The sequence below is a fragment of the Lipophrys pholis genome (assembly GCF_963383615.2).
Source record: "Lipophrys pholis genome assembly, chromosome: 1".
In the NCBI taxonomy this organism is placed as follows: domain Eukaryota; kingdom Metazoa; phylum Chordata; class Actinopteri; order Blenniiformes; family Blenniidae; genus Lipophrys; species Lipophrys pholis.
This window is the reverse complement of record NC_137635.1, coordinates 55,174,227-55,191,998: the sequence shown is the minus strand read 5'-3', so window position 1 is coordinate 55,191,998 and position 17,772 is coordinate 55,174,227. Positions and strand designations below refer to the sequence as shown.

General features: G+C 46.0%; 1 protein-coding gene across 2 annotated transcripts; it reads right to left on the bottom strand.

Annotated features, from left to right (window-relative positions):
* Nucleotides 1–506: 506 nt before the first annotated feature.
* Nucleotides 507–17,351, bottom strand: LOC308111314 (WD repeat-containing protein 37). 2 transcript variants are annotated; one of them, XM_080466176.1, is made up of 14 exons: nucleotides 17,186–17,351; nucleotides 16,150–16,312; nucleotides 11,009–11,105; nucleotides 10,187–10,282; nucleotides 10,029–10,093; nucleotides 7,286–7,421; nucleotides 7,059–7,130; nucleotides 6,416–6,460; nucleotides 6,009–6,085; nucleotides 5,671–5,908; nucleotides 5,236–5,377; nucleotides 3,880–4,014; nucleotides 2,927–3,041; nucleotides 507–1,256 (listed from the first exon to the last, which is right to left on the bottom strand). In XM_080466176.1, exons 2-14 carry the CDS (start codon nucleotides 16,282–16,284, stop codon nucleotides 1,125–1,127), a joined length of 1,485 nt encoding a protein of 494 aa, XP_080322302.1. In that variant the 5' UTR covers nucleotides 16,285–16,312; nucleotides 17,186–17,351; the 3' UTR covers nucleotides 507–1,124. The 2 variants fall into 2 exon arrangements, with proteins under 2 accessions (XP_080322302.1, XP_080322303.1); XM_080466177.1 differs by having other exon boundaries at nucleotides 570–1,256; nucleotides 5,671–5,905.
* Nucleotides 17,352–17,772: the final 421 nt, after the last annotated feature.

Here is a 17,772-nt window from a genome sequence, read left to right as displayed (position 1 = left end):
CTCCTGCTCCTGGTCTGCAGTTTAAGTTTCTAATATTTAACTCAACTCTCAGTAGGTCCACATCCTTTAATACAAACAAGCTTCCTGTGTGTTCATCGTTCGAGCGACGACTCTCCGGTGCGTTCAGGAGCGACTGAGAACTGGGAAAGTTCCAACTTCAACCCAAACATTTTCAGTGAAGATGTTTTCTGAAGCTGATAGCCTTGGCCGCTATCAGAGCCCCACACATCCTGAGCTTTTAAAATCAGGGTCAAATATTAAACAATCCTTCAGGCTCTGTGCAGCTTTAGTAACGTACTGAAACCGAGGGTGTCCCTGAACGCCTCACGGACTCTGCAGACTGAGTGTGTGAGCAGCGGAAATGCATTTCTGTAACTTGGCAAAAGGCAGCAATACACACACACACACACACACACACACACACACACACACACACACACACACACACACACACACGGATTCTACCATTCTCCTTGAACACAGCTTTGGCGATTGTTCTAGTGGCAGTGGCAAAGCGAAGCAGCAACAGCGAACGCATCACGACACTCCTTTATCTTGTTTTCTCTTTTCTAAGTACCATAACAACACTGACGGATTTCCCACGACACTCGTGACTAAAGGGCACTGCGATTCACTAGAGAAGAGTCGTTACAATCATATCGAACATCGGCACGACAGCAGGACCGCAAGTTTGACATCACATTAGTTCTTTCAGTGGTTTACTTTTTTAATGAAATTAAATGAGAAGTGGTGTGGTGGCTCCCTGTCGGCACACATTCTTATTCTTATGATATTTTATTATGAAGGTCCTCCTTCCTGTATGTAAAAACAGTTTGCTGTCTCTCCTGTGTTAGGGGCCGACACAGTGGTCATAATGTTATGGCTGACGGAGGTGATTATATATCAGGACATCAAACATGAAGATCAAACTTCTAACTGAGCTGACCAAAGACTTTCCTCCCTTTTTACTCCATCAAAGGAGAGAAAAAGAGGAGAAAACTAAACTTCTCACAGCTGATGGAGAAGATGGAGGGAGGCAGAGGAGGAGGAGCAGGAGGAGGAAGAGGAGCAGAAGGAGGAGGAGGAAGAAGAGGAAGAGCAGAAGGAGGATGAGGAGGAGGAGTTCACTTCTCCTGCAGCAGGGCGGGGATGTTGATGTTCCAGCCGATGGCCTGCCGGTCGAAGCCGCAGGTGAAAAGGTTACAGGTGGTGTTTTCTTCACACCAGGAGGAGCAGCACACCATCCGCTGGTGACCCTGAGACAGACACACACACACACACACACACACACACACACACACACACACACACACACACACACACACACACACACACACACACACACACACACACACACACACACACACACACACACACACACACAATGTTTGTTGGTTATTTTTCACCAGAAGCCATAAATCTCCTCATCATGCATCGTTTAAAGAAAAAAAAACAAGAAACTAAACTATTTTTAGACCCGAGCAGTCGAACCAAAACCTGGATCAAGAAGATCCAGAAGATCCAGAAGATCCAATCAGGCCTGATCAGGACGATCAAACGTAAAATATGCAAAAGAAAATCAATAGAAACTTTGTCTTTACTGCAGCTTTCCAGGGATTGATTTTAATTTTGCTACGAAGACATTATGAGACTACAGATAGTTTTCTCGGTGTTATGAGGGTACAGATAGTTTTCTCGGTGTTATGAGACTACAGATAGTTTCTCGGTGTTATGAGGGTACAGATAGTTTCTCGGTGTTATGAGGGTACAGATAGTTTTCTCGGTGTTATGAGAGTACAGATAGTTTTCTCGGTGTTATGAGAGTACAGATAGTTTTCTCGGTGTTATGAGAGTACAGATAGTTTTCTCGGTGTTATGAGGGTACAGATAGTTTTCTCGGTGTTATGAGAGTACAGATAGTTTTCTCGGTGTTATGAGACTACAGATAGCTTTCTCTGTGTTATGAGGGTACAGATAGTTTTCTCGGTGTTATGAGACTACAGATAGTTTCTCGGTGTTATGAGGGTACAGATAGTTTCTCGGTGTTATGAGGGTACAGATAGTTTTCTCGGTGTTATGAGAGTACAGATAGTTTTCTCGGTGTTATGAGAGTACAGATAGTTTTCTCGGTGTTATGAGGGTACAGATAGTTTTCTCTGTGTTATGAGGGTACAGATAGTTTTCTCGGTGTTATGAGGGTACAGGTAGTTTTCTCGGTGTTATGAGGGTACAGATAGTTTTCTCGGTGTTATGAGGGTACAGATAGTTTTCTCGGTGTTATGAGAGTACAGGTAGTTTTCTCGGTGTTATGAGAGTACAGATAGTTTTCTCGGTGTTATGAGGGTACAGATAGTTTTCTCGGTGTTATGAGAGTACAGATAGTTTTCTCGGTGTTATGAGACTACAGATAGCTTTCTCTGTGTTATGAGGGTACAGATAGTTTTCTCGGTGTTATGAGGGTACAGATAGTTTTCTCGGTGTTATGAGGGTACAGATAGTTTTCTCTGTGTTATGAGGGTACAGATAGTTTTCTCGGTGTTATGAGGGTACAGGTAGTTTTCTCGGTGTTATGAGGGTACAGATAGTTTTCTCGGTGTTATGAGGGTACAGATAGTTTTCTCGGTGTTATGAGAGTACAGGTAGTTTTCTCGGTGTTATGAGAGTACAGATAGTTTTCTCGGTGTTATGAGACTACAGATAGTTTTCTCTGTGTTATGAGGGTACAGATAGTTTTCTCGGTGTTATGAGGGTACAGATAGTTTTCTCGGTGTTATGAGAGTACAGGTAGTTTTCTCGGTGTTATGAGGGTACAGATAGTTTTCTCGGTGTTATGAGGGTACAGATAGTTTTCTCGGTGTTATGAGGGTACAGGTAGTTTTCTCGGTGTTATGAGGGTACAGATAGTTTCCCGCGGAGCTCCACTGACCTGTCTGTTGCTTCGGGGTAGTCGGGCCAGTCTCACGGCCGACATGTCGAACAGTCGGACCTGCCGATTGTCGTGAGGAAGAGCGATGATCTTCTGGTTGGTCGACACGCTGATCCTGAAGCGGAGGAACACGACAGACTCGGTTACATCTGCAGCTACAGTATCGTCACATCGAGGGTCAGGAGGTCAAGGTCAGGAGGTCATGGGGTCAGGAGGTCATGGTCATGGGGTCAAGGTCAAGAGGTCATCGGGTCAGGAGGTCAGGGGGTCAGGAGGTCAAGGTCAGGCCCCTGTGGAGCCACTGCGGACTGTGAAGAGCTTCAGACAGGCTGAACCGTCATAAAACACTTGAATTTGCAAAAAGAAAAGTATTTATATGGATTTTTATTATAGTTATGTTTCTCCTCTAGTTTTATTTGGTCTGTGGCACCTCGTGAGCATTAACTTCATCATGATTGAAATGATATAAACATAAAAAAAAATAACTCAAACATGAGAATTTCCTTCTTTGCAATTTGAATGTGTGTTTTTCAAAGTGTGGGGCGGCACCCAGAGGAGGGACGTGGCCGAGCTTCAGTGTGACAAAGTGAATAAAGAGAAAAAAACTAAAGAGTGAAACTATTTTTTTCGGAAAAACATAAAAAATAAAGTTCTGACTATTAAGAAAAATACACAGAAATTCAAAGACCGAAGCATTTACTAACACATACATTTTCATTTATGTTCAGAAGTTTTTGTGAAAATAGAGGAAAATCATGACTAATTTATTGTTATTTCAAGTTTGAACAAGAAGAATAACCTCTAATGTGAAATGGGGAAGTGAAGTAATAAAGAAAGAAATGTACAGACTAAATCACCTTTAATAAATAAAAGAGCAGTCCAGACAGAAACGACCTGTTGTAGTAATCTGGTGCTGTTCCAGTATTGTGATTTTACCAGGTGTGTGTTCTCACCTGTTGACGGCAGAGTCGGTGCGGATGGTGGCGATGGGAGACCTCATGTTCTTCAGGTCCCACACCTTGACGGTCCGGTCGTCGCTGCCAGAAACTACGTTATCTCCCATCGTGAAGACGGCCGACGTCACCGTGCTGCAGGAGGCCAGGAGGGAAAGGCCTGTTTGGACTGTACGACCAGCAGGTGGCGCTGTAGCTATGTTTTCATGAACACTGCTTTCCTACATCACTTCCTGTTTCTGCTAAACACGGGGCTGACGTTCACCGACGCTCTGGACAGTCTGCTTCAGTGAAACTACATAAAACTAGAGGCCGTTTCCAGACGTTTCAATCCTTCATCACCACTACAATATATGGAAAATGACTTTTTTTCACCATTAAATTATGATTCTGAACATCACGATTAAACTCTGATCAAATCTCACACAAAACTGACCAAAGTTACACATTCCACCATTTTTAATCCATTTTCCAAATAAGCTTTGGGCTCTGGAAAGCTTTAGCAGACACTGATGATGACATCATTACATCATTAACAGAGTAAATACTTATTCACTTACTGTGGGTGAAGGTTTAGAAATGGAAACACTCACTTTCTGTGGTTATTCCACACGGTCTTCGACTTTCTGTCACATTTATTGACATCATTTTATAAATGTGGTTTGATAACTGGGAATGTTTGTTTTAGCAGAACCCGTGAGGAGATGCAGACGTGACTGAATGCAGTTTCCTGATGAAAGCTTCATCCATGATTTAATCAGATGATGTTTCTATACTTTAACCCTGATCAGTCGAACAGATTTTAATTCAGGGGCCACATACAGCCGGACCCCTAAAATAGCGCCGAAAAAACCTTTAAATTTAATCTTTAAACTTTGTGTTTGTTGAGTTGCAGGTGCAGAATAAACCTGATGAATCAACACTAAACAATTACGACTGAAAATGACTCCGATCTCAACATAAAGCCGATTTGGAACTGTCCAGAAAACTTCTCCGGGATCTGTTGCATTCTGGGTGTTTTCACAAACATTTGCTTGGTGGTTCGGTCAGATTGGAGCCTCTCGCTGGCCGGTTTTGGTCCAGGGGCTGACCCAGTCCATTCTGCTTTTATGTCTGTAGAATTGACGTAAAATGAGCACTGATGCTTTTTTCTCATTAAAAACAAAAATACCATAATTTCCAGACTATAAGCTGCTACTTTTGTCGCGCGCTGTGATCCCTGCGGCTTCTACGATGACCTGGATAATATATGGATTTTTAAGGGTTAACGGGCTTCATGCCACGGATACATCTCCAGAGCTCCATCTGTGTGTGTGTGTGTGTGTGTGTGTGTGTGTGTGTGTGTGTGTCACTGACTCGGTGTGTCCCTGGAACACGTTGACAGAGTGGATGGACGGGTCCCTGAAGTCCCACAGTCTGAAGGTGGTGTCTCTGGAGGAGGTGACCACCAGACGCTGGGTGGGGTGTGTGCAGCAGTGAGTCAGCTCCTGGTCGTGTCCTGGAGGGAGGGAGGGAGGGGAGGGGGGGGAGGAGAGAGAGAGAGAGAGAGAGAGAGAGAGAGAGAGAGAGAGAGAGAGAGAGAGAGAGAGAGAGAGAGAGAGAGACACACACACACTGTCAATGACGATGCAGTCGATGTAGTAAAATATCTGAATTGGTAGCTCATATGAACGAGGCCTGAGTCTGGTGTGGAAAACGTTTTCACAGGAAACAAGTCGGATATGAGTCATTGAGTAAAAAATGATAATCGGGTCTGATTTCCCTGCAGTGTGAACGAGGTCTTCTTCGTACCTGTGAGCGAGTGAACGAGCTCCGACGTCTCCACGTCGTACAGGTTGGCGGCTCGGTCCCACGAGGCCGTCACCACCTGCTTCCCCCCCACCAGCCAGTCGGCAGCGATCACCACGCCCTGGTGGCTGCGCAGGGTGGTGGTGGCCACGCGGAGGGAGGGGCAGTCGCTGGGCCCCTCCACCTCGCCGTCCACGTCGTCTTTGTCCGAGAAGTCCACGTCGTCTTCGCAGGGCGTCTGCTGTTGTCACAGGAGGACGAAACACTGGGAGTCATTAACTGTGTGTGTGTGTGTGTGTGTGTGTGTGTGTGTGTGTGTGTGTGTGTGTGTGTGCGCTCACACTAATATCGGCGACGGGCTGAGGGGTGGGCAGCTGCACCAGGTACCTCCAGATGTGAGCGGTTTGATCTCCAGACGCTGAGCAGGACGAACAGAAGATCCAATCAAGGAGGATTCGTTCAGTTTGGCTTATTTAGGATTTTTAAACTTTTCATAAAACTACTAGGAAATAGAAAATGTAGTGCAGCGTGCATAAACGTCTTTATATGCTAGTCTTATCTTAGGAAACCTTTCAAAATAAGCATATTTCAAAATAAGTGCATCACTTTCCTGCTACTTTCTACAGAATACTTCCTCCATACAGCGGAGTACCTCCAGTCGATGTCAGATTTACTTCAACATGACTCAGCAGAAACACAAGTTGTGTGTCTGGGCTTATTGATTTAGAAGAAACCGAAGCGAGGTTACCTGTGAGAGCCATCTGCTCAGTGGGGTGAAACTTGATGGAATTCACTGTGGAGACAAAAACAGCCCAGAGGTGTATATATACTGCGTTTAAATACATGTTGTACTCCCCTTCATTACCCTCACATCACTGCTTTTAATCCTGAGATCCAAGAAGCAGATTTCATTCAGAAGAACTCCCATTATTCTTTTTATCCAAGCTGTGAAATGTGCTGCTTTGTTTTTTTAAGAGTATAACCACATTAATAAATGTTGTATTGGTATTAATATCTTGAAAAAGAGATTTTTAATCAACAAAGTTTCTTTCTAGTTAAATAAAATAAAATACATTTTTATAAAGTGGCTCAAAACCACAAACCAAAGAAAAGCTTTAGAGAAAACTAAGATAAATGTCCTCAGTCTTCAGGTTAATCCTGGTTCTTTCTTCATGTATCGTCCTATCAGGAGCAGGAAACCTTGATAACTCTGGATATGAAACTACTAACAGGAGCACAAGAGAACTTCAGCCTGATTTGTTGTGATGCTGCTCGTGTCTTTTCTCCTGATCGTGCAGGTCTGAGAAACTGAAGACGTGAAGACGAGAGTCTTTCTTTCCTTGTTGGTCTGGACTCTGGACTCTTTAACTGAACCACGTGGTGGACTCTACCTGATCCTTGATGGCCGGTGTATTTGAGGAGGCACTTTCCCGTCTCGATGCTCCACAGCATGGCAGTGTGGTCTGTCCAACACATGAGCAACACGAGAGAGGCGCGTCAGCCGGGTCACATTCACTCAAACTCCTGCAAAGACCTGCTCCATTCAACAGGAAGTGAAACTCTGAATGAAAGTGTAAGACATGACCAAGTGCCTCTGGAGCAGAGAGTCTGAATTCACCTGCGGAGGCGGTGCCCAGCACCACCGGCTGGGTCCGGGTCACGCTCAGGTCCCAGATGCCATCGCGGTGCCCCACGTACTCGCGGACCATCTGGCACACGGCTCTGGACGTCGTGGCTTTGAAGCTGGACACGATCTGACGGAGACACGGAGCGGCGTGAGCTGGGAGAGCAGCAGAGTCTGGAGCTGGAGGCAGACGGAGCTCCTGCACTCAACCAATCAAATCCTTCTGCTAAAAACTCATTTTAAACGCCAATAAGCACTAAAAGAAATGGCTAAAGAAATGAATTCCAGTGAGTCTTGGACAGATTTCTGCAACCTTTATGACAGAAAGATGAAACAGCTCATCAGTGTACGGTTGGTGTTTCTCAGTAAAGTGTCTTCAGATGACTTGTGTCGTATTTGGACTCTTACAAGTAAAATTGACTTGAATTAAAGTTCCTCCACCTTTCAAACGTCACTGGCAGTAAAACAAATAGTCTTTTTTAATTGAATCTATTGAACCACAGTGTCGTCTGTGAGGTGCAGTTAGAACCCTGATATTAATCAGGAAATAGGATGTGACATACAGAGATCTTATTTAGGATCTTTTTATCACCTGAGCTGACTCCATTAGGAATATCACGGCTATAAATCAAACCAGGATGGAATGTTTGGGATGAAGACCCTCGGTGGGTTGCAGACGTCTGTCTCAGAAGCACCTTTCACTGAATGGGCCTGAATCTGAAGGTTTCAGAGTGAATCTGCTGAGTTGGTGGTTGCAGGGCGGTGCAGGAGCCCGGTCTGCAGCGAGCAGGAAGCAGGACAGCAGAACTGAGGAAGGGGCTGCTGAGCAGCTAACAAGCTTTCATTCACTTCAGTCCAGGAAGGAGGAGCGCCTCGCCCCACCGTCCTCAAACAACCAGACCCGCTGTCAACAACCAGAACTGTGGTTACTGTCAATGCAAACTGAAAGAAAACATCTGGAGGGGGGGAAAAACCACGGGACAGAAGAAACAGGTGAGTGGTGTTTAATCCAGGTTTGTCAGGTGTTTACATTAAAGATGGGGATGATACAGACAGGACTCTCCGTCGGTTTGGGAAACAGACCGCTAAATAAGTTCCAACTGAAAGAGCAGATAGAGAGGCGTCATTCACCTGAAACACAGTGTGTGTGTGTGTGTGTGTGTGTGTGTGTGTGTGTGTGTGTGTGTGTGTGTGTGTGTGTGTCACTCTCTCCCCTCTTCTTCTCTTGTAAATAATTAGATGAGAATTGATCTTTTCATTGGACAGACATGTGGCTGATGGAGAGCACGGAGCAGAAGAGGTTTAGACACTGTGTGGAGGACCGGTGAGGTTTTAGAGGCAGCAGTGGAGTGGAGGAGGTTCAGGGAGAAGAAGGAGAAGAAGAAGAAGCAGGAGAAGCTTTGAGTTATGAGCGGAACCTGAAGCAGAGACCTGAAGCAGCCAGACGCTCATAAAGAACATTTCTCTCATTCTCTGTGAATAAACGGGTTCTTTGAGGATAAAACGAGGTGTTTTGGATCAAAGTGTGATCTGGAGGAAGTAGAGCTTTACAGGAACAACCTCTGGGTCAGAGGAAAGCCTTTTCCAAGCACTCATCTTACGATTAGATCCAATAAGTGGTGAAATCATTGCTCTTTTTTTTTCAGAAAAGTCTCACAATTACAAAAACAGCACCTACTAGTGGCACCACATGAAACTACGTTGTTTTCAGTGTTTCTGCCGTTTCTGTGTAAACCCAAACTGTTCTGAAGTGAAAACACAAAAAAACTTTTTTTTTACATGAAACGTAAACGAAGCTGTAAAACGTCTGTCGCCAGTGAGGATGAGCTGCTGGGGAGGCGGCGCAGCAACAGCTCTTTTACCACAGGGGTTCTTCTTCTTATCTTTATTTCAGAAAGTAGAATAAAAATCTGCACAAGAGATCTGGTGTGAAATCTTTTCCAAAATGATCCCTGGAATGAGGGAAGTGTCCTAGAATCAAACCAATATTGTCTTATATGTCAGCTCGCAAACGGAATCACGTAATAAGTCATGAATTTCTTCAGTCTGCTATATTTCCAAAATAAAACTGCTTTTCCTCCTGAAGTATTTCACGTTCTCGGGGGCAGACGGTGTTTTCAGTTGGACGCAGCGTCGTGCTGAGACGGTGTGAGACGGTGTGAGACGGTGTGAGAGGGTGTGAGAGGGTGTGAGAGTGTGTGAGAGTGTGTGAGAGTGTGTGTGAGTGTGTGAACGACGAGGAGCCGAAACCAAAAGCAAAAAGAGGAGCAACTGAAAGAGGCGGTTAGTGAGATGAGAGAGTTTATCTCACTGGAAGAAGAGCTCAACCCTACATTTGAATGACCAAGTCTCTCGGGGAGGGAGCGTCCGCGCCCGGCCTGGGCTGCTCATGCATATCGGCACACGGGTGGGGGGTGGGTTGGGGGGTGGGGGTTGTAGGGGAGGAGGGGAGGAGGCGGGGGCGAGGAGTTTGGAGGAGATTGGGAGAAATCAACAAAGTTACCCATGAGTCTCCACCCCACAACTCCCAGCTGGTTACGCTGAAGTTGCGGGATCCACCTACTCTGGCATGGCAAGAATTTGAACGCGGCTACGAGCAGAAGAGAAACGGTGAAACACACAGAAGAGCAGCTGGAGAGCTGAAGTCGGGACGAGGCCCACAACCAACACACAACAACGATCATTCACGCCTTCAGAAAGGAGCTGAGGAGTTTCACGGCGTGTGAACTGTGTTTACCTTGCTGGTGGAAGCTTTGTAGGTCGTCTTCAGTTTCTGGGAGAGCTGACTGGTGCTGTGACTCGCTGGCAAATCAAACCCACACAGACGAGCAGCGATCAGGCCACTGGGTGGAAACACTCCTGGATCAAACTCAGCTCGGTGTTGAGCCGACTCACCTTTCGTCTTAAGGGCTCCTTTAGCTAAATCTGCTCCCTCCAGATTTTGTCCTTCGCCTGCGAGACGATCGTTCAGCGTGTCGATCTCTCTGCGTACTGAAAGGCAAACACAAGATGGAGACGAAGCAGATTCACTTCTGGAGCTTTTCCACTCGTACCGAGTCGCCTCGCCTCCACTCACTTTCATTCGTTCACCATTACATTATAGTACCACCGCAGAGTGGGCGGAGTCATCAGAGCTTTTCCCCATCGTGGACAAGTAACCCCCCACCGATAGAATCTCTATCTGATGATGTGGAGCCAACCTCCAGGTTGGATATCAGCTCAAATTATTAATATTATATCGCGATTCACTGTCCGGTGTTTCGGTTTCACTGGTGCCCCTGTTAACTGGTGACTTCTGCCAGCAGCCGTTAGCGGCAGCTGATGTTAAAATCAGACAAACAAACGCTATGATACTTTAAACTTTAATAAAAATGCGGTTAAACGGCGTTCTTCAGGAGACATACGGGTTCTGGTCGGGTTTTTATCATCTGCTGTGAAAAGGAGACGCTGGAGGAAGAAGGTCACTAGTTAACAGGAGAACCAGTTAATCCAAACACCGGTGGGATCCGCGGCTCGGCGACCTCCTGATACTCGTAGCGAGTCGCTCTGTCTGATTTGTTGTCTAATATTAAAAATGAAAAATCTTGTATTGCCTTCCATTGGGGTCTGGCCCAGCTCTGCTCCGACCCTAAACATGTCAAAATAAAAGCTCTTTCAGCTCTGACGAGAAAGCGGGAGGTTTTTTTGCGTTAATGTGGCTGGATGAGCAGGACTCACGCTCCAGGTTCTCGATGTAGAGGTTCTCAAACTCCCTCTCGATCTGACTGAACAGGTCCAGCAGGTTGGTCCTCAGGGGCAGGGGCAGTTTGGAGTCCTGGGGCAACAAAACAACCAGCAGGTGGGATTATCATCATTTCTGTGTGCAGACTTTCTACAGCACGGGACAAAAAAACCCTGCAACAACACAAGTTTCCTCTCCAGAACGAACACAGTGTGTCTTCTAATGTGAAACACGACAAGAAGCCTGAACTCCTGCTTCAGGCACCAACGGAGATTTATATAAAAGGAAGAAGCTGCTGCAGCATGAATGTTATAAACTAAGTATTGTATGTATGAAGTTACACAAAGTCGCAGCAGGTAGGATCAGAACTTATTCTACTGGTATAGTGAGAAGATATCACTGATCATGTTGTAAAGCAGATTTAGTGAAGAAAATGTTCCAAACACTTTAATTCAAAGATTCAACTGAACTAAACACATTAAATATGGTTTAGTAAGTTTTTATAACGATCTTCACCTGAGCTTGTGTTTGGCCAGTAAAGTGGTAAAACTTAAGAAAGACAAAGTGGAAGAGGAAGAGGAACAGAAAGGAGAAGAGGAAGGAGAATATGAATAGGAAAGAAGAGAAGGGAAAAGGAGAAGAGGAAGAGGAAGAGGAAGAGGAAGAGGAAGAGGAAGAGGAAGAAGTTACCTGATGACTTATAAACTGTTGAATGAAGTCAGATTTGAATGTTTTCTTTCCGTCATGTCAATAAAATTTAATTTAATCCCTTCTAGGTTCATTCAGGTAAAACATCCACACTGTAAAGAAGTATTACTTTGTGTATTAGTAGAAGTATAGCTTGTATTCATGATGACTTGATGTTGGATTTAAAGACGGTGGCTGGTTTCCACATAGACAACATGAGGACATGGTGAGTGTTCAGACTGCAGTCGTTTGGAGGTATTGGTACACACACACACACACACACACACACACACACACACACACACACACACACACACACACACACACACACACACACACACACACACACACACACACACACACACACACACACACACACACACACACACACACACACACACACACACACACACACACACACACACACACACACGGAATTAAAAGCTCATTTAACCGCATTTGTTGTCACACTTATTGCTTAAATATTGCAAAACTAAATACATTTTAATGTAGAAATTATCAAACACATTTAGATTGATTTATTTAGACACACACACGCACGCACACGCACACACACACACACACACACACACACACACACACACACACACACACACACACACACACACACACACACACACACACACACACACACACACACACACACACACACACACACACACACACACACACACACACAAGTCGTGTTAACCTAGTCGTGACCTGTTAGCCAGGCGTGCTAACACAGTGAGGGAGTGACTTCCTGTCTCTCTGAACTCTCGTCCTGGAGCATGAATGCTACTAGAACATCTCAGCCTCCGTCGGCTCGGGTTGTTCAGACGACAAGAAGACGTTGCTACGGAAACACGTGAGAAGAAAAAAACTCACCGGACACTAATAGAACTTCAACTACAGCAGAGCTACACCAGTAGAAGCTGCTCTAACTTCTACTTCTACTTCTACACAGCTGGAACTCACCTCCGTCCTCAGCAGCGAGTCCAGAGTGTCGGAGGACTGCCCCGGCAGCGAGAAACACAAAGGTCATGAAGGAGGGACTGGACCGCGTTTCATACAGGTCTATATCAGAACCAGGACCAACAGGTCCTGGTCTATATCAGAACCAAGGTCAACAGGTTCGGGTCTAATTGAGAACCAGCGCCAAACGTGGATATCTGCCGATACTGATACGATTCCGATACCACAGCTGTTTGTTTTAATATTATTATTATCATTATTGTTGATTTTATATGAGGCTGTAATAAACCCCTCTCTACAGTAAAGTATGAAATGTACTAATGTATACATGTATTCTCTCTAAAGACAACTTGAGGTTAGTATCAGGACAGAAAAGGAAGCAGTACAAAGTATTTTAGTTCCATGTGGACAATGTGGGGGTCTGCGTGACGTCATCATCTCATAATAAACTACTTCTATCTTTAGAACCTCAGAATGACTTTATTAATCTCTGGGGAAACTCTTGAGCAAGGCAGCAGCAACACAATGTTTCCAGCTCTAACGCAGCTCCAACCATTGGGACTATTTCCAGGGAGTTTAGGGTGGAGTAGGACGCAGCTTCACGGAGGTGTGAATCGTCTGCTGACAGCCTGGAGGAGCTGCTGCTCATTGTTCTGATGTCAGAGCTGTTCTCCTCCCAGAGCTGGAGGCTGAAAACACTGAGGTCTGGCTGCAGAGCGCCGCCCTGCTGGACTACGGCTTTGCTATCATCCACGTTGCTGTGTTGATGTGTTGCTTTGCAAACATTGCACGTTGCTGCATTGCTTTGCAAACATCCACGTTGCTGCGTTGCTTTGCAAACATTGCATGTTGCTGGGTTGCTTTGCTAACATCCACGTTGCTGCATTGCTTTGCAAACATCCACGTTGCTGCATTGCTTTGCAAACATCCACGTTGCTGTGTAGCTTTGCAAACATCCACGTTGCTGTGTTGCTTTGCTAACATCCACGTTGCTGCGTTGCTTTGCAAACATCCACGTTGCTGTGTAGCTTTGCAAACATCCACGTTGCTGTGTTGCTTTGCTAACATCCACGTTGCTGCGTTGCTTTGCAAACATCCACGTTGCTGTGTTGCTTTGTAAATATTGCACATTGCTGTGTTGCTTTGTGGTGTTCTGAGTGTAAAATCCGTCCAAACAGCAACATGTTGCCATGAAAAGTTGGATAGCACAGTGCTACTTCCCTAGCCTGCTCGCTGGCTGCAAACTGTGGAATGGATTTCCTGCCTCATTCCTCCTGGTCTCATTGAGACCCGCCTCCCTTCAGGAAATCCAGTCCACAGTTTGCAGCCAGCGAGCAGAGCAGCAGCAGGGAAACACTGGGGATCGTTTCAGCACCATGAAGCAGACCAGGATCATGGATCAGACCAGGATCATGGATCAGACCAGGATCATGGATCAGACCAGGATCCTGGATCAGACCAGGATCATGGATCAGAAAGCTCCAGTGGATTACGTTGATATCGGAACCTGATACCGATACTGGATCAGATTGGCCCCGTCCCTACTACCAAGTACCGAATGACGTAAAATCAAACGGTACCATGATGTTTTGGTACCTAAACGCAGCCTTGTGACTGAAGAAGAGGAAGAGGAAGAGGAAGAGGAGGAGATTTTCTGAGCCGGACTACCTTAGAGAGCAAAGCAGCAGCAACAGGACAATGTTTGAAATAATCAACGAGCAACAAAAATCAGATTTTTCATTATTTCACAGGTGAATTCCTACAGATGTAAAATGTCGACGACTCCTCAGTCTGTAGAGTCGAGTTCAAGTCTGTTAAAACATAAACTGTTCTACTGTACACAGACTGCTCACTGTATTCTAACCTAATTGGATTAGGATTACAGCTCAACCCCTTGAAGGTGTCGCAGTGAAACTCTTTTCACCATCAGGACTGTTGTTCACAGTCGTGTTGAATCGTTGTGAAGGTCACTTCATTTTCATACGGCAGATTTATGAGAAACGTGTCGATTCATTTAATGGAAACAAAACTAAATGTATGTTTCTAAATTAAGTTTGTTAAGTTAACATGCAAACATTTCATTATGTGTCTCTTATTTAAAGGCTCATATTCTGTTAAATCCACTTCCTGAAGGTTCTCCAGCAGTACTACTCGTCCCCATACCTGGACTGACATCCCAGAAGTAAAGACAGTCTGTCCTCTCTGTCCCTGGCTTGTTTCAGGTTTTAAAAAGTGTGTTGCTCCAAGCAGCCAATCAGAGATCAAACCCTATATAGTGTCATCGGGGGTTCAGCCAATCCCAATCAAGGTAGGCCCTCCCTTTGACTCCTCCCACAATTAGGCAGCTCTGCTCTGGCACATGGCACCACCAGAGGAAGTACTTCCTCCTCTTCCCAAGATGGACATGTGTGGGCGGAGCCAGTCCAGCTCACACAGACACAGCAGATTCTGAATGCAGCTCCTATGATCCAATATTCAAATGAGGAAAATCAAGGAGGAGCTAGAAACTTAGAATACTGAAGGTTTCTGGACCGACCAGACCAGGAGGAGGAGAACAGGAGGAGGAGGAGAACAGGAGGAGGAGGAGCAGGAGGAGGAGCAGGAGGAGGAGCAGGAGGAGGAGGTGAACAGAAGGAGGAGGTGACCAGGAGGAGGAGGAGGAGAACAGGAGGAGGAGGTAAACAGGAGGACAGGAGGAGAACAGGAGGAGGAGAACAGGAGGACAGGAGGACAGGAGGAGGAGGTGAACAGGAGGAGGAGGTGAACAGGAGGCGGAGGAGGTGGCGGAGGAGGTGAACAGGAGGAGGAGGAGAACAGGAGGAAGAGGAGGAGGAGGAGGTGAACAGGAGGAGGAGGAGGAGGTGAACAGGAGGAGGAGGAGGTGAACTGGAGGAGGAGGTGAACAGGAGGAGGAGGAGAACAGGAGGAAGAGGAGGAGGAGGAGGTGAACAGGAGGAGGAGGTGAACAGGAGGAGGAGGAGAACTGGAGGAGGAGGTGAACAGGAGGAGGAGGAGGAGGAGGAGGAGGTGAACAGGAGGAGGAGGAGAACAGGAGGAGGAGGTGAAGAGGAGAAGGAGGTGACCAGGAGGAGGGGGAGGAGGAGGAGGTGACCAGGAAGAGGAGGTGAACCGGAGGAGGAGGTGACCAGGAGGAGGAGGTGACCAGGAGGAGGAGGTGAACAGGAGGAGGGGGAGGAGGAGGAGGTGAACAGGAGGAGGAGGTGACCAGGAAGACAGGAGGAGGTGAACAGGAGGAGGAGGTGAACCGGAGGAGGAGGTGACCAGGAGGAGGAGGTGACCAGGAGGAGTAGGTGAACAGGAGGAGGGGGAGGAGAAGGAGGTGAACAAGAGGAGGAGGTGACCAGGAAGACAGGAGGAGGTGAACAGGAGGAGGGGGGGGGGGGGGGTGACCAGGAGGATAGGAGAAGTTTAATCATGTGACGTGGTTGATGTCGGGGTGCCGTTGTTTCCTCACCTGTCCATCCAGGACGTCCCTCTGCAGGCCGGAGCGCTCCTGCTCCGTGCTGTTGGTCCTGCGGATGGACAGACTGTGGGACTTCCTCTTCTGCTTGGCCTGCCTGGCGGCGCTGCTCCCGCTCTCCACCGGCATCGCTCCGTCAGAACCCGACGCCACCAGTCTGGAAGGGCAGCAGACGACAGGCCAGCGAGGTCAGAGCGGCAGACTCTCCCAGGAATGGTCAGAAAACAGGATCCCGGCTCGGGGGAGGCAGGAGGCGGTGTTCTGCTTGGCAGCGTTGATGTGTGGACGTGTGAAGAGACGCAGCGGATGAGTGTGAGCTAAAGTGTTGCTCGGAGTAACAAAGCCTCCATGGATTTCTCAAGGTGAAGCTCCAGCGATGCAAACTGAGAAGAAGAAGTGGGAAACAATGGCAGCAGCTCGTCCGCCTGTTAGAAACGGCTCTGAGCAGCAGGAAGGAAACATATTCAGTTTCTAACCGGGATTATTTCTGGATTCACATAAAGCAGTTTCATTCATTCTTCATTCTTTATATCTTAAACTATAAATGCAATACATGGAGATTTAATTTACATCTAAAGTGACAAAGAAACAGGAAACTGTCGCTTTTTATAATAAAAACATGAAGTAATTTTAACAATTCAATCTTCTGGATGATCAGCTGCTTTTAACCTGCAAGTCCAGTTTTTATAATGTAGGAGACGTCTGTGTGTGTGTCTCTCTTTCTGTCTGTGTTTCAGTGTGTGTATGTATTTCTTCCTATGTATGTCTCTGCCTCTGTGTGTGTGTGTGTGTGTGTGTGTGTGTGTGTGTGTGTGTTGACCTGAGGATGTCAGTTCACAGCTACAAGCCGCATCTAATAAACAGACGTGATGATAAAAACACAGTAACAGTGAAAACATCCTTTAATAAACTAGTAGTGGACGTTAGCATTTTAGCCTCGATGCTAAGCTGTCCTGTTAGCTCGGGGGAGCTAACATGCTAACGCTTATCCTTCAAAGGGTGAAAAAACAAAACATTGAAACCAACTTACGGTAAAATCTACAGCTGCTGGGGTTTACTCCTGGATATCGTCTTCAAACTGGTCCGTGTGAACATTTTCTGCCTTTACTTAAACCGACGCAGGTTTTGAGTAAAAATGACATTTATTAAACCGCTACGAGCTAAAGGGGCCACTTCCGGTGGAGCTCCTTCACAATAAGGAAAGAGGATCGGCGTCGGATAGACTTCAGAGTAAAAGCACCAGACTGGCGTTCATCCCAATAAAAGCTTTCAAAAATTAAAGCCAAATCGTTTTAGAGGTTAAACAATTTTTTTATATAAAATATTTAACGTATGCAAAATGTAATGTTAATGTATATAATATATACATATAGCACTATAAATAAAATATACATACTACTCAATTTTGGAAATGAAAGTAAAGTAAATCCAAACTGAACTACAAAGTTGCTCAGGACATCTAAAACATGTTCAAATTATGTTTCTATCAAATTGAGCCAGAAAACAATCAGATTCGACATCGAACTGAAACCTACATGTTAAACTTTAAACCTTTACATGGGGTCCCTGGATCTCCTGAGGGGTCCCTGGATCTCCTGAGGAAGAGCCCTGAACCCC

Excerpts from the sequence above, each read along its gene's own strand:
- LOC308111314 (XM_080466176.1), bottom strand. The coding sequence starts at position 16,284 with ATGCCGGTGGAGAGCGGGAGCAGCGCCGCCAGGCAGGCCAAGCAGAAG. Across the intron at positions 7,422-10,028 it reads ACAAAGCTTCCACCAGCAAG|ATCGTGTCCAGCTTCAAAGC; the intron begins GTAAACACAGTT and ends TGTCTCCGTCAG. Across the intron at positions 5,909-6,008 it reads AGCCCGTCGCCGATATTAGT|CAGACGCCCTGCGAAGACGA; the intron begins GTGAGCGCACAC and ends CTGTGACAACAG.